Below are 14,179 nucleotides of genomic sequence, written 5' to 3'. Positions count from 1 at the left end.
ACAGGAGTACATCAAGACTGTTCTAAAATGACCTGAGTAGCTAAAGAAGAAAAACAAACTTTAAGACTTTAACTCTCTTGTAAAAGAAACCTTCCTCCCTGCGGTTGGACATTCGTTTACATTTCTTTACAATCCATTAACTTATACAGCATAACTGCACTGATACTACATAATATCCAGCGTCCTTTGCACTGTTTATAGCACAACTATATTAAATTGGTACTATATTTCGCGTTAATGCGAGTTCCTCCTCAAAGCTGTCAAAAGACCAGAAACATGCAAAAAAAAAACTTCAGCAGAATTGTGTGCAATTTAGCAGTTTATTAGGCAGTTGTGTATACAAACGATTTCAACACTGTCCATTCAGATTTACACTGGTCCATCTGGTAGGGTCCCTTTACACATCAAACAAAAATAGAACAATATTTCTTTGAAGCAGTTCAAATAGACAGAATATATCTGCTAACAGTCCACTAGGACACTACTCCATCTGCTGTCAAAAAAGGTCACGGCTTCACACATTCATCTTTCCTGCAAAACCCATCATGAAACCCATGAGAAGTTTTGTAATCAGAACTTGCAACTGCCCTTTAAACTAAAAATGCTTAGTTTCACAATATCTTTTCAAGACCATAGTGCGTGTTTCCTTACCATGATCACTATATTTTATAAACTCTAGTTTAAAACTGAGACATAAATGTCAAATATCAACTAAATATTTCAGTCAAACCTGCCCCGCAAGACAGCAAAAGAAACAAGATGATCATAATTATTGTCACTTGGCAATTTTTGTTGAACAACACCTCTGAAATGTAAAATCTTTTATACAAATGAGATATTTTGGATATTATTTTAAAGCTGTGGGCTTAACACTGGAAACAAAGACTTCAGCAACTGCTAATACCTCTTATAACTAAAGTAACTAAGTGTTTGATATTATACTGAGAACATGCACATTTCTTTTAAACCTGGTTTCATTGTCAAAAATGAAGATGATGAAATTAGAAACCATTTGACATTTTATATTAACTTTAGTTTTTCCTATTACCAAAATTAAAAGTGGTAGCAATTACTGAGGTCTACAACAGTTTGACAACAACATAATCAGATGTTTATTTTAGGTTTTGCATTTAAGAGTTTTCTTTTTTTTTTTATTTGTAAAGCCAACAAATAGAATAATCTTTGAATTTGAAACAGACACTGACAAAATATTTTGTGGACTGTAAACCCTTAAAACTGCAAAAGATGCCAATAATTCTGACCAATCAATCTTTTACTGAAATAAAAACTGATTCAACAGTACTGATAATGATAAGGCAGCCAAACAACAGACACCACTCAAAACCTTAAGACTGTGGACAGGAAATGAAGGGAGATGCATCATACTTGTGATTAAAGACTAATCAACCAGCTTTGTGGGCCTGCAAGTATCAGGTTCTGTCTTATATTTTTTTATCAAATATAAACCAGCCACACAGTTATGACCTCAATGCGTGTGCAAAGTTTTTATTTCTTCTATCAGAATTGCGATTTAACCAGCCGGACTGCAAGTTCACATGTCTGATTCAGGTTTGAACATACGTAAATCTTTCTTTACGGTCAAGCTTCATGGGAATGCATGGGCAATCAAAACAACCATTTCGAAAAAAATAGCAATATTCTGGATGTAATCACCTGCTGTTACATATTGTCCATGCTCTGCATGTAATTGCTACTTCTCATTTTCGAATTGAGCCATGAGGCCTATATACTTGTGATGGATTGGCGTTTACAAGTTGAATGTAGGCAAAAGGCATTTCACTCAGTAATCACCCTAATTCTTAATCTAAAAAAAAAACAAGAGAAAATACAACAAAAAAAGTCAAAATCAACTTGTCATTTTAATATGTGACATGTGAAAATGATATATTTCTAGATTTTGACTGTCATGGCAAAATACCTCTTAAATGGTAAAAGCAGGCTATATTTATGTGGAAAGACAATCAAGTATCAGAATAATCATGATTGAAGGAAACAAAACTGTGATATTGATTTAAAAACCAGACAGTAAAAAAAGGAATATATATGCCATCCAGCAATAGATCTTAATGCAATAAACAAAAAAAATCCATTTCCAATAGAGCCAACACTGCGTCCACTTAACGCACTGATAAATATATTCACGTCTTTATATATAAAAATGTAGGGGACAGACACATTCAAACAAATTTTTACAACAAGGACAAAACCATGACAATTTAGTCTGACAACTCAGATTCTCCAAAAAAAAAAAAAGAAAACCAAACATAAATCTGATGAAGCATTCTTTTGTCCCTGACACAAGACAGGAATACAAGGGTCATTGCACTTCTTCAAAGTCCAATGAATGTGATGGGCATGACAACCCTAGTTATAGCCAGTGCAGCGCCCGATACATCTGCACCACTCCTCTGATCCCCACTGAGAGAAATACAAGAGCAGCAGGAAATAAAAGATACTTGTGCAAAAGTGCTTCCTGCATCCTACACGGCTGCCACCCAAATACCAAACCCTCAACGCGTGGCTTCCTTCTCTGCAGGTACAAACTTGATCTTTTCCACTGTACTGGAAAGCAGTGCTCGCTGGCTACAGCACAGATAAATTCAGTGTAATCACTTACGCGTATATGTATAGGTGGGATGTGGACATTTTGCTATTAAATTGATCAGAAAATTGTAAAACCCCGTCCTAAATGTTGTTCTGTCCTAGCTATTAAGTAGCTTGTCACTCCTCGTTCCCAGTAACCCCTTCCATTCCCTGCCAGCTCAATATACATCTCTTCCTCTTAGGGAACACTAACTTGCGTCAGTGCCATGGAACAATCACTTCATCCTCAGCCGGGATGAGTTGAGCCATGAATCGGTTGCATGCTTATTGCTATAAAGACACTCGGAGAAGAAAAAAGGCTAGCGATTGTTTTGCAAGCTATCGTGCAAGTAGTTTAATAAGATTTGCACACATCTCAAAGAACTCGATGGTGTGGCTTCCTGGTCGAGGGATAGATGCGTTGTCTCCTCCCGTTGAGTCGATGGAGGAGGTCAACGACGACGCTAAAGAGCCTTCCGCGGCCTTGGTGGATTGCACAAGGCTTGACGTAGCTGAAGCATCCGCCCCATCAACATCATTCTTAATAGTGGTGCGATAGTTGCCCACAGACCCAGAGCGGAGAGGGGTAGCAGTTCCAGATTTCGTCTCCAACATATCATCTGATTAACACAAGACACAAAAGTTTTTTTTATAAAATACTCTTCATTTCAATTCAGCAGTATTTTAGCCAATACCGACCCATTAAAATATGCCAGATCGGGACAGATAACAATCCTTGGGATCAGCTCAGGACAAATTACATATATACTGCTGAAATTCATGTACTTGATAAATAAATGTAGGCCTTATTGTCTGTATTGATTTTCTGACATGAACACTGTATTAAATGACATTCTATATGCTGTCAAAATGTCTTCAAAAGACTTAAATTAAATTTGATGAACATGGCAGAAGTCCTGTATAAAAGTCTGAACTACCAGTTTTGGATATTCTGCATTTCTGCACAACCTGTTTTTCATTTTAAGGGCAAATTCACCCAGCCTTCCCTTCCTTAAAGCTATCAGTTACAACTGCTGCTGAACATAACCTCTGTGGCTGACTTTGCTGTAGCCTAAAGTCAAATCTTTGTCTCGTACCCTTCACACAGCATGCCTGTGCTTCATGAATGGCCTATACACTTACCTAACATTCTTATCTCATATCCTCCTTTGACGTGCCGCTGCTCACCTACTGACTGTGTAAAGCTCAAGCCCTCAACCCTGAGTCAATCATTTATGAGGTCGGCACTGATACAGAGTACTCCAGGACAGAATCCAGGTAAACACTACCCAAATACAGGGAGCTGGATCCAGGGCTTACTTTCGAGTATCTTGACAATGTCAACAGGTTATTGACTTGACAAAACTGGAAGTAAGTTTAGTTTAAATGATACAACTAACAGTAGAAAACACAACAAGTTTCTGTCTCTTTTTACTATCTTATATTTCAGCTTTACTGAGCAATGACCTTAACTAATGACCCACTTCTTAGGCTTCGATTATTTTTGTAAATAGGTAATATAAGTCAAACCATACATTTTTCTGTGTTACATCTTGGTTAATGTAATTGATAAAGTGTAATCACAACTTACCGTCTATGCTACGGAAGTCAAGGAGGTAGGTTCTGCTGTCCACCTGGTAGAGTTGAAGGCTCATCTTGGTTTGCATCCCCGTAATCGGATTCTTCCTTCTCACACGTAGATAATATGGATTCACAACCTGCAAGATTGAGGGGTGAACAAAAAATGGCTGCATTAAGTTACCTCCTTAGAGATTATATGATGAAAGTAACATGATCCTAACTTAATTACTATTCAAATATGTGACTATTTTCTCCTACATGCCCAGTTTCTTCCTTACCTTCCACTCATAATCCAGCTGTTTCATGGCACGACACACTTCTGACATGATATCATTGGGTCTACTCTGACTGCGGATACCCAGGTGCCACTTGGCCCTTCTAACCCCCTGGTGCTTGGACTTCTGGGGGTTTAATTCATCTAGCGTGTGGCGAGGCCTGGGGAGCGTCTCTGCCACAAGGAAGGGTACGCGCTCAGGGTGGGGCTTGACGGTCACAGCTGCGCCAGATGAGGTCAGGTGCTGGTCGTCTAGAAAAGAGTCGGGAGGGCTGGACGCCAGGTAGAAATCCTTGGCTTCATTCATGATGCGACGATTGTCAATGATGAGGTGGTAGGCCACGGCCAGTGGATCCTGATGGTTGCGACTGTATATGCAGGTGAGGACCTCCTCCTCTGTGCACTCAAACTTCTCACATACCTCCTTCAGGGCCTCATCGTCAATCATGTTGTTGCTGTAGGAGGGGTCCTCAGGGAACAAGTACTTGGGTAGGTCCTGTTTGAACCAATCGTCCTCTCTGTGGTGGGAGAAAATGTTTTTGTAGTAAAACAAACCTCAGAGCATGAATACAACCGCATCAGTAAGACTAGTTTTAAAAAAGACGATCTGCTCTATAATCTAGACCTAAAAGAAAGACTTTACATCAGGCTCACCGGATCTCTTTGATGGTGGCTCTTTTCATGGGGTCCACCTGCAGCATGTGTTTAAGGAGGCTTATTACTGAAGGGTTCAGATACTGCGGGGTGAAAAAGATCCCATCGCAGATCTTCTTAAAGAGTGTTGGCACGTGGTCGTCGTCAAAGGGAAGCGTCCCACACAACAAGGCATAGAGAATGACTCCACTGCTCCAGATATCTACCTCTGGACCAGCGTATAACCTGAGGAGGAGGAAAAATAAATCCTGTGATCTGAAAGCAACATTTTACAAGGTTTTGCTTATCCAGCAACGTAATTGGAGCATGCTTTAAGTTCTGTGTCAGCGTTACCTTCCTGAGATGACCTCAGGAGCAGCATAGTTTGGAGAACCACAGCTTGTTCGCAGGAACTCTCCGTCTGACATCATGTTTGATAAACCTGCACAGAATTGTACACTGTTGTTAAGCATACACATGTATTTCAAATACTCATGGATTTAAACCTGCAATTACTGAAAAAGTAGACAAAACACTGCTACAGGACCGGTGTGAGTGAACCAAAGTCCGGTGATAATTGTTTGTAGGTTCATTACTACAAGGGATGCATCAATCCGACTTTTTCCCTCCTACCAATTCCAATATCTTAGCTCAGGTGATACAGATTCCCGAACTAATACCACTTTAATCTAGAGTTACTGAACAGTCCATATGCATCCATATTTTTTATATTAAAATTATGCCGGTTAAGACTCCCGACTGAGACACACTTACCAAAATCTGCAATCTTGGCATTCATGTGTGCATCAAGCAGCACATTTTCAGGCTTGAGGTCTCGGTGCACCACCATGTGTCTGTGGCAGTAGTCTACAGCTGAAATGATCTGCTGGAACAGCCGACGACTCTCCTTCTCATCCAACTGTCATAGCAGAAAATTATCCATTAGGTGAGATCTTCACTGAGTCAGTTAGCACATCACAGCTGACTAAGCAGCGCTTCGTGTCATGTTTTGATATCTTTTGCAGGCGATGTTGGCTTTTTGGTTCGCAGGCAATTGTATCTGCACCAAAAGGCTGCCAAGAACACCAAGCACATAATGCACTCCTGTGTTCTGGTTCCCCTCACTGATCATAAAATATACAACAAGGTGGAAACAAAACTTGAGACATCATTATACAAGACTATAAGACATTTTCCATTATCTACCTTTCCGTTTTTGCAGATGTAGTCAAAGAGCTCGCCTCCTGAGACATACTCCATCACCATGAAGATATCTGTTGGGGTGCTAATAACCTGATACCTGCAGACATTAATACAAAGTGGAAATCAACAATCAGATGATATTACACTGCTCATATAGACAGTTAGGATTTCTTATTTCATCATTCATACAAAGAAAAATAGGAATGTGTGGTATTTAATCTCCTGGATTTGGTTACTGTTAAATATTTTAAAACATCAAAAGTGGCCAGAGAAAATATTTTTGTTGTTATGTGTCACCCAAACAAGCACAAAACCTACAGCATACTGTATGTGTTTTGCTCCATTTCCAGTGGAAAAACAGCACAGCAACAATATAACTAAAACTAATAAACAATAATAGAATAATAAACCATTTAACCATGTGACATACTTTACAAACCTGTGTTTCATTGCACCCTGTCACGCATGCCCTCTTCCCTCTTCTTTGCCCTCAGTTCTTGAGCAGTAGTGAATAAATGCTCGTAAATTATGTTTGGGGCAGTGTCCAACCCACTTTCAACCCTAGCCAGGAGGAGCGTCATAAAACCAACAAGACTTTAGTGTGTAAGTCTGAAGGAAGGCAACGGTTGTATATTTTTGTATTTATTTCAAAGCAGCAGAAACACAGCAACAAAAGAAAAGAAGCAGTTTGTGCAGGTGAGATTTAGAAAACCTCTAGAGGTTTACGGATGGAATCTCACCTCAACACGCATTACAAGCAATGCAATAGTCACCTAATCCAGAAAAATAAGCACAACCAACCGTAGGATCAAAAAGCAAGCACAAGGTAGGCTACAACAAACTGCAAAAACATCAAATAAATAAAATAATCTAATGAGGGTGCATTTTAAAAACAATCAATGCCATAACAACCATATATAATGATCCCAGAGATTACCTCCTTATCCATATCTATCAATGCCACCAAGCAACAAACAGCATCAATACTCAAAGTGTAGGTACCTAAAATCACTGCAGCATTAGTTATACATCATTGATTGAGTGACCTAAGAATGCGTTAACTGTTGCTGCCTATGCTTTCAGTCCTTGGCTTAGTGGGAAATTCTTGCACCACAGAATCCACACAGGCACCTCCATCTATTTACACTACACTGGCTGTGTGGCTCCGCTTGCACATAAGCCACATTCTCCTCGGTGATTGTCATATTCTACATCAAGCAACAGAATAAGCAAACAGGACACCTGGAATATGTCAGCAGCACAGAAACCGCATTATAAACCCTGCAGCCCTCCAAATACAAGTTTTAAAATACCAAAAAACAGTAGCAAAGCAATAACAATATGGAAGAGTTAAGATATTGTAGTAAAGCGCTTTCTGCCTTATCTTAAACACACCAGCTTTAGCCAATTCATCGTGAAATTGCCGTGTCTGTCTGAAGCTAAATGCAGTAATGATTGTGGTAAGTCTACTAGAACAAATGCACCTTCAAGTTAAAATGACCAAAGTTTGAATAGATATTGACTAACTGCTCATCTCATCTGTTGTTACATCATCCTGTAAACCAAGTGAAGCAGTACTGTGTAATGTTGCTCCATTTGTCTTGACTAAACATTATTCAGACGAGGCAGGCAATGCTCTGCACTCTGCCCCAGTGTTTGTGCACCCAGTCAGAGATGGGATCTCGCCTTCTCTCTCTCTCACACACACTCACAAAACAGAGTTTACATTCTTGTGCATGCATGACATGGAGCTGGTATTTCTGGTGATCAGCCACACCTTCTGGTCAGTTTAATGACCTCTTGAATGTTGCATCTGGCCCTTGCTGCAGCCCGAGGACATTCACATACCAGACAGGAAGTACCTTCGTAATTCACTGACGATATTTTTAGATCAGTGACTTTATCAACAACAGTTTATGTCCAGCATTTTTGTGTTGCCGAATGGAATGTTTACTTCAGGCTGGTAGTGGCTACCGTCACTGCTTGACGCACCTGCGCACTGAAGCCAAAACAGCGACCTGAGTTGGCCTCTGATTAGTGTAACAGTCAGTTCAGACTGGAAGTTAAACAAAGACTTATTCAAAACCACGCAGTCAGGTATGTTTCTGCATCATCGTGTGCAGATGTTGTCAGCAGTGCCGTGAGTTACTTAAAACAGGACAGATAATATGATGGCTATGACAAAAGCACAAATTTGGATTGGAAGTAGAGCTGCAAGGATTAGTCTATCAAACAGAACTAATTGCCAACTATTTTGATAATCGTTTTGATCAAACTGGCTACATTTGATGATGATGATAATGAGCTGCAGATCTAGTTGCAAGTGACAATTCTCTCCTGCTGTAGTACAGCTGCACTATATGGAATAATGAGATCTATGAATACTGCATTTAAGAGGAAGAGGTCAATCAGAAAGGCGTCACAGACAACAGTGATGAAGCATTTTTTTCATTAAAATGAAAGGTCAACAGAGGGGATCACCAAAACAGACAAAGCCGAGGAGTTAAGGGAGAGGAGATGGGTCAGACAGATATTGTCCTAGATGGATGTATTCTAAAACACACCATTAAAGCCTGGAAATAGCTCCGTGGGTGGCATTAATGTGGCGGCAGGGGGATTATGGAGCAGCGAGCAGGGTGTAATCTAGGACTTACAGTTTAATTATGTGAGGATGCCTGAAAAGCTTGAGGTTCTGGATCTCCCTGCGGATCTTTCCCACAACGTCCAAACTGCGGATCTTCTGCCTGTTCAAGATCTTCACTGCCACTTGGTGCTTGGTCAGCTCATGTTGGCCAACTGCAGGATCAAACAAAATGAGCACACATGAGTAATACCAATTACAATGCAAAATACAATCCAACAATACAAGATATCCTCTGTCATAAAAGAGAAGATTGCACTATGCCCTACACTGTATATTTTTAGATGTTTCCCAGTAAACTGCAAACTTAACAATACATTTAAGAAGATGGTTATATTTTGTTTACTTGAAGCTGAACATAAAATCGCTCTGTCATGGAAAATCTGTAAATAGGCCATGCAAGCAAAGTTGGGTATGGATTGTTGCAATGTCTGACTAGGGAGGAACTTACATATATAGTAAAGGACAAATACGGCACTTTTGAAAAGATTTGGGGCTCATTCATGAAATTCCTGGGGGAAGTAGAGTTTGCTAGGGCCTTGCCGCAGTTTCTTTATATTTTCTTTTTTACTTATGATAGATTTTGTTAATATAAAGTGTTGTTTTATCTATTTTTGTCCACCAAGATTTGATTCTAGTAATCTGTCAAGAAAGTACAACAGTAGAACGGGTCTTACTTCCATTGTATTCAAAGTGCATTTACGTGATGCGTTTTGTTGTTTTTGTGCTATCAGCGTTTAATGTGAAGTGTATGTTTTGTGTGTTTTTCTATGCTAATGCAGAAAATGTATTAAACATATTTGTCTAAAAAACATGGCTGTACAACATGGTAAAAAAAATATATTTTCATTGAAGACAACTATAAAAATCATGAAGATGTGACATTTGTTGGAGTCTGCACCCCTCAAACATGTCTCCTGACATCAGGAGAGCAAGATTTTAGACCAGATTATCTGGTAGCTCTACAGCACTTCATTTTAATGCTGTTTTGTCACACAATTTACCTTTAGCAGAGAATTGCACCTCCTTGCGATTTAGATAACATTTCAATTAATTGTGCAGCCCCAAAAATATCACGATTTAAGCAGAAAAATGGAAGGGAACACAGTGCACTTGCACATGCGAGTTAATAGCTGCTATTGATTTACCAGGTGTACTGCTAGTGAACTATTAACTAACCCTCCAGTAATCATCCATAGTCAAAGAGCAAAAACTCCAGTTTACTGTGGTCCGCTCCCAAAAAAAATGAGTGCAGAGAGATGACTCACTAGGAATTAAGTGACTGTAAACAAAGCTTGTGCTTGTTCTGACTCTCTTTTTCCTGAGATGGCCTGGTTGGGTCACTTCATTTGGGTATATTATGGCTTTATCATGTGTTCCCAGGAGACAAAAGGCACTACCTGGTGAAAAGAGAGCTGCCTACAGAAAAAAAGGCTTTAGCCTTTAACCATCACGTGAGACAACAATATGGGCACACCTGTAAAGAAAATCTGGGCAAACACAAAAAGACGTTTTCTGAAATCCAACAGGTGATTTAGACCAATACCTGTTGGTACAAGCCAGAGCTGTCTATTGACTTAAACATCGTACCGCCCTCTGGACTGACAACACTGGGCGTAGATTTCACACACATTTACAAGCATTACTTTTCAACAAAATGGCAAATAATACTCATGTAGGGATGGCAGTGTTGAGACCAAATGTAGGGCCAAGCTGCACGACTCTATATCTTATGTTTAATACGAGAGACGCATCAGACGCTCCTCATTAATATGTACCCAGCTAGCGCTAACACCAAGACGGTTTACTTCCCGGTGTCTGTCTTGACAAGCGACTTGTGGCTCTCTGGCTAGCTCACAACGCAACCGACGCTAACTGAAACATAAGTGGCTAAATAGAAGCTAATGTCATAAAACTTGCATTGAGAAGCTGTCGTCGGAAGCTGCAGCTAAGCCCCCCAAAAAACGTCACGTTTGTCATAAACAAGTTGAGCCAACTAGCAGGACAACAAGTGTGATACCTTCCTGGTGTTGCGACAAGTTAGCTTTCATAGCAGGCTACATTAGCAGCTAAGCTAACACCCCCCATTGCCACCATCTTTCAGTTGGCAGGATGCACAAGCGTCAAGACATCCAGACATACCTTTAACCTTCCCAAACGTCCCCACTCCGAGTGTGTCTCCGAGAATGTAATGTCCAATTTTAACTCTTCCTTCATGTTTCGTTTTTTCCGTCGCCATCTTCCCGCAGTGGCCTTGCTGCGGGGTTAGCTAGCTGCGGGCAGAGATGGTCTGGACTCCGCTATGTGCGTCTCTCTACTCCAGCGGCTCTGTTCCGTACGGCGGGTGGGAGGCGCCCCGGCTCCTGCGCGATTCGTCAGAGGCGTAGGCGACGTAGTATGGTGCATTCAAATGCTCCCTGTAAACTCCTAAACCGCGGTGTGATTATCAACTTTTCATAGATTAAACTTGTTTTTGCATGGAAATTACGAAGTATATGATTATTTTAAACGCAGGGTCATATGTTAAATAGAGAGAAGATTTGCATTAAAAGTATATGCGATAATTAATGAAAAGCATGTAACTAAGAAATAAATGGAACTGAATTCAACGTGGGCGAATGCAACAAAATGCACCATAAATTATTTACAGGGAAAGCTAAACAGCACTATGGAAAGTGTGGATCACCTCAGCACTATAGGGCCAGGTACGGGCCAACCTTATGACCTCTGTCTTAGACATGATATACAAAAAATTAGACTACAACTGGTAAAATGCTTGAGTTTCAAGAGAATACAATCCTGTGGTCAAACAATGTGGCTCAATTTTAAATATGTGCCACGCCCAGACATGAACAAGAACCAGAAGTCTTGTTTTATTTGCAAAGCTTCCTAAAATATATCCATCCTGGGTTGGTCCCTGAATGTGTTCTCAAATATATGACATATGCACTGCTGGTGATCACAGGATAACTACAGCATATGTTGATCTTATGATTTCCCCACAAAACAAATCTTTATACGAACAGAATCATCCCAAATGAAACATTAATTAATAAAGATGTGTTATTAGTCATTTTCCTCTTCTCGAATTGACAAGCTGTGTGTGTTTCAGCAAAGCCCAAATAAGAAGCAAACAGTGCACCAGCATGTTGTTGTAGGGCTGGGCAATATTTTATATCTTTATCATGATATGAGACTATACATCATCTTAGATTTTTGGATATTGTTATTTCATGAAACGTGTGAAAGGCGTGATAAAAATTCTCCACATCAAAAGTCTCATTGTGTATTTGATCAAAAAAGTTGTGATATATTGATTTTCTCACATTTATGAAGTGCTTTTGAGAAGATTTTTAAAAACTAAGATATATATTGTGCATCACAATATAGCTTAAAAATAATGCAATTTTATTTTAAGGCCATATTGCCCAGCCCATGTTGTTCCACATTGTTCCGTCTCCTATTTGCACTAATCAGATTTATTGTCTTTTACTTGTTTTGGGTTTTTTTCAATATGTGGATTTGCTTTAGGGTTTGGTCACAAAACTATTCATAGGTGTTTATCAATGTTATTTTCATTCTGAACTAGAAAGTTTTTTTGTTTACATATATCAGAGATGTCTAGAATGGAACAGGGAACCTGTGTTAGGGGTTGCTTAACTGCATTTGTATGTTGCACAAACTCCATGCTAATGTCTGAAAGGAATGCCAAAAATGAATCTTGGTCTTGATCAGTAAATCTCTTTCCATCGTGTTATTGTGTTGTGTTCACTGTGTTATGTAATTCCTTTCCCCCATACTACTCGATTCTGCAGCCTGGTGGTTATGAAATGCCTTTTTAGGCTCTTATTCATGAGCTGGACATATATTTTGCCTGTCATGCTATTCTATTTTTAGGAAACTATTCAAGAGCTGAAAAGGAAAAACATTATGTAGGATTAAGAGAAGTAAGGAGACTCATCTACCTCCAGAGACAGAGATTTGCACCACTTTAATATTCATGAGGAACAGGATATTAAGGAAATTCTGGTTATAAAAGTTATTACATTGAAATAGAAAACAGATACAAGGTAACTATTATAGAATATGTGACTGCTCATGTAGAGTTCCGTGATGGCATTTTATATGTTATCTATATATCTTGACGGAAATTGTTACTATTAAAGTTGTTTGTCACTCTACTGTCTAATTTTTTAAGTGGATGTCTTGCTGAGATATAACCCAAAAGTCCAGATCTTCACTGAAGACTGTGAACACGCTGAAGTCCTCATGTGTTCCCTTGCAGATGTTACAGATGTGACTTGGGTTCTCAATGATGTGTCTTGACTTTTGAACGGGGCCACTTCTACTGTATTTCACAACCTGCAGAGTGAGAATCCTCATAGACACGTTGTGAATAACAATCAGCTCGACAGGATTTGAAGCTACTCAGTGACAGTGATGGATAACCAAACACTCTCAGAGCATCTCAAGTCATTTCCCAAAGCACAATGAGGCACAACTTCATGTACCTCAAGAGACCTCTTAAATAACTGTAAAAATCTTTTTCTTTTTGTCAAACCCAAAGTATAACTCAAAGTACAGGCTGAACAAAAAGTGGTTTCACTCTGTCATTGAGCGATTAGTAAAGAAAGAGTAGCTGGTGAACAGTTACCATGACTCCCCGGAGAGGTCTGGAGGGAATTAACAGTTAGTAAAGACCTAGTGACACTCGGTGTATGTTTGTGTGTGTGTGTGTGTGTGTGTGTGTGTGTGTGTGTGTGTGTGTGTGTGTGTGTGTGTGTGTGTGTGTGTGTGCTGTGCTCTTTGAGGTCAAACATATCAAACATGACATTACATTTATTTTTCATACATAGTTTCCTTATGTGAGGGCACAAGAGGTCCTTGAGAAGTTTATATCAAGTGCATAAAAGTCAGGTTTGTTTATTTATTTTTATGCTCTTAGTTTTCATGTGGATATTTGGAGAGTGAGGCAAATATGAGTAAATATTTGTCCATAAATTTGGTCCTATTTCTAAACAGCCCAGGTCTAATCGGAAACCTAACTACATATGATCTGATCACCCAGAGTCGTCTCGTGGCGACATCTTGTGGTTGCTTTTCAATATTGCAATCATGCTTTAACTAATATTGGGTTTCCTTTCAGTCCATTTGCCTTTATGAACAAAGGCTGTGTATTCTGCCAGTATTGCAGAATACACAGGATTCAGAAATACCGGTTCTATATTTTTCAAGGCTAGTTA

The 14,179-nt window shown here is 39.5% G+C and overlaps 1 protein-coding gene across 1 annotated transcript; it reads right to left on the bottom strand.

Annotated features, from left to right (window-relative positions):
- Positions 1-301: 301 nt before the first annotated feature.
- Positions 302-11,273, bottom strand: prkaa1 (protein kinase, AMP-activated, alpha 1 catalytic subunit). The gene is made up of 9 exons (XM_073477711.1): positions 11,079-11,273; positions 8,950-9,091; positions 6,299-6,392; positions 5,867-6,011; positions 5,447-5,534; positions 5,114-5,338; positions 4,464-4,977; positions 4,196-4,322; positions 302-3,224 (listed from the first exon to the last, which is right to left on the bottom strand). The coding sequence occupies exons 1-9, from the start codon at positions 11,173-11,175 to the stop codon at positions 2,944-2,946; spliced, it is 1,713 nt and encodes a 570-aa protein (XP_073333812.1). The 5' UTR covers positions 11,176-11,273; the 3' UTR covers positions 302-2,943.
- Between the last annotated feature and the right edge of the window lie 2,906 nt (positions 11,274-14,179).

Source organism: Pagrus major, chromosome 12 (genome assembly GCF_040436345.1).
Source record: "Pagrus major chromosome 12, Pma_NU_1.0".
NCBI classification, from domain to species: Eukaryota; Metazoa; Chordata; class Actinopteri; order Spariformes; family Sparidae; genus Pagrus; species Pagrus major.
Note: the sequence above shows the minus strand (reverse complement) of the source record. Positions and strands in the feature narration are given on the sequence as shown.

What these genes read in the sequence shown, in the direction of transcription:
- prkaa1 (XM_073477711.1), bottom strand. Translation starts at nt 11,175, where the DNA reads ATGGCGACGGAAAAAACGAAACATGAAGGAAGAGTTAAAATTGGACAT. An exon ending in GACGTTTGGGAAGGTTAAAG is followed by an intron (nt 9,092 to 11,078) that starts GTATGTCTGGAT and finishes TTGATCCTGCAG; the next exon opens with TTGGCCAACATGAGCTGACC. An exon ending in ACATCTGCAAAAACGGAAAG is followed by an intron (nt 6,012 to 6,298) that starts GTAGATAATGGA and finishes CTGCTATGACAG; the next exon opens with TTGGATGAGAAGGAGAGTCG.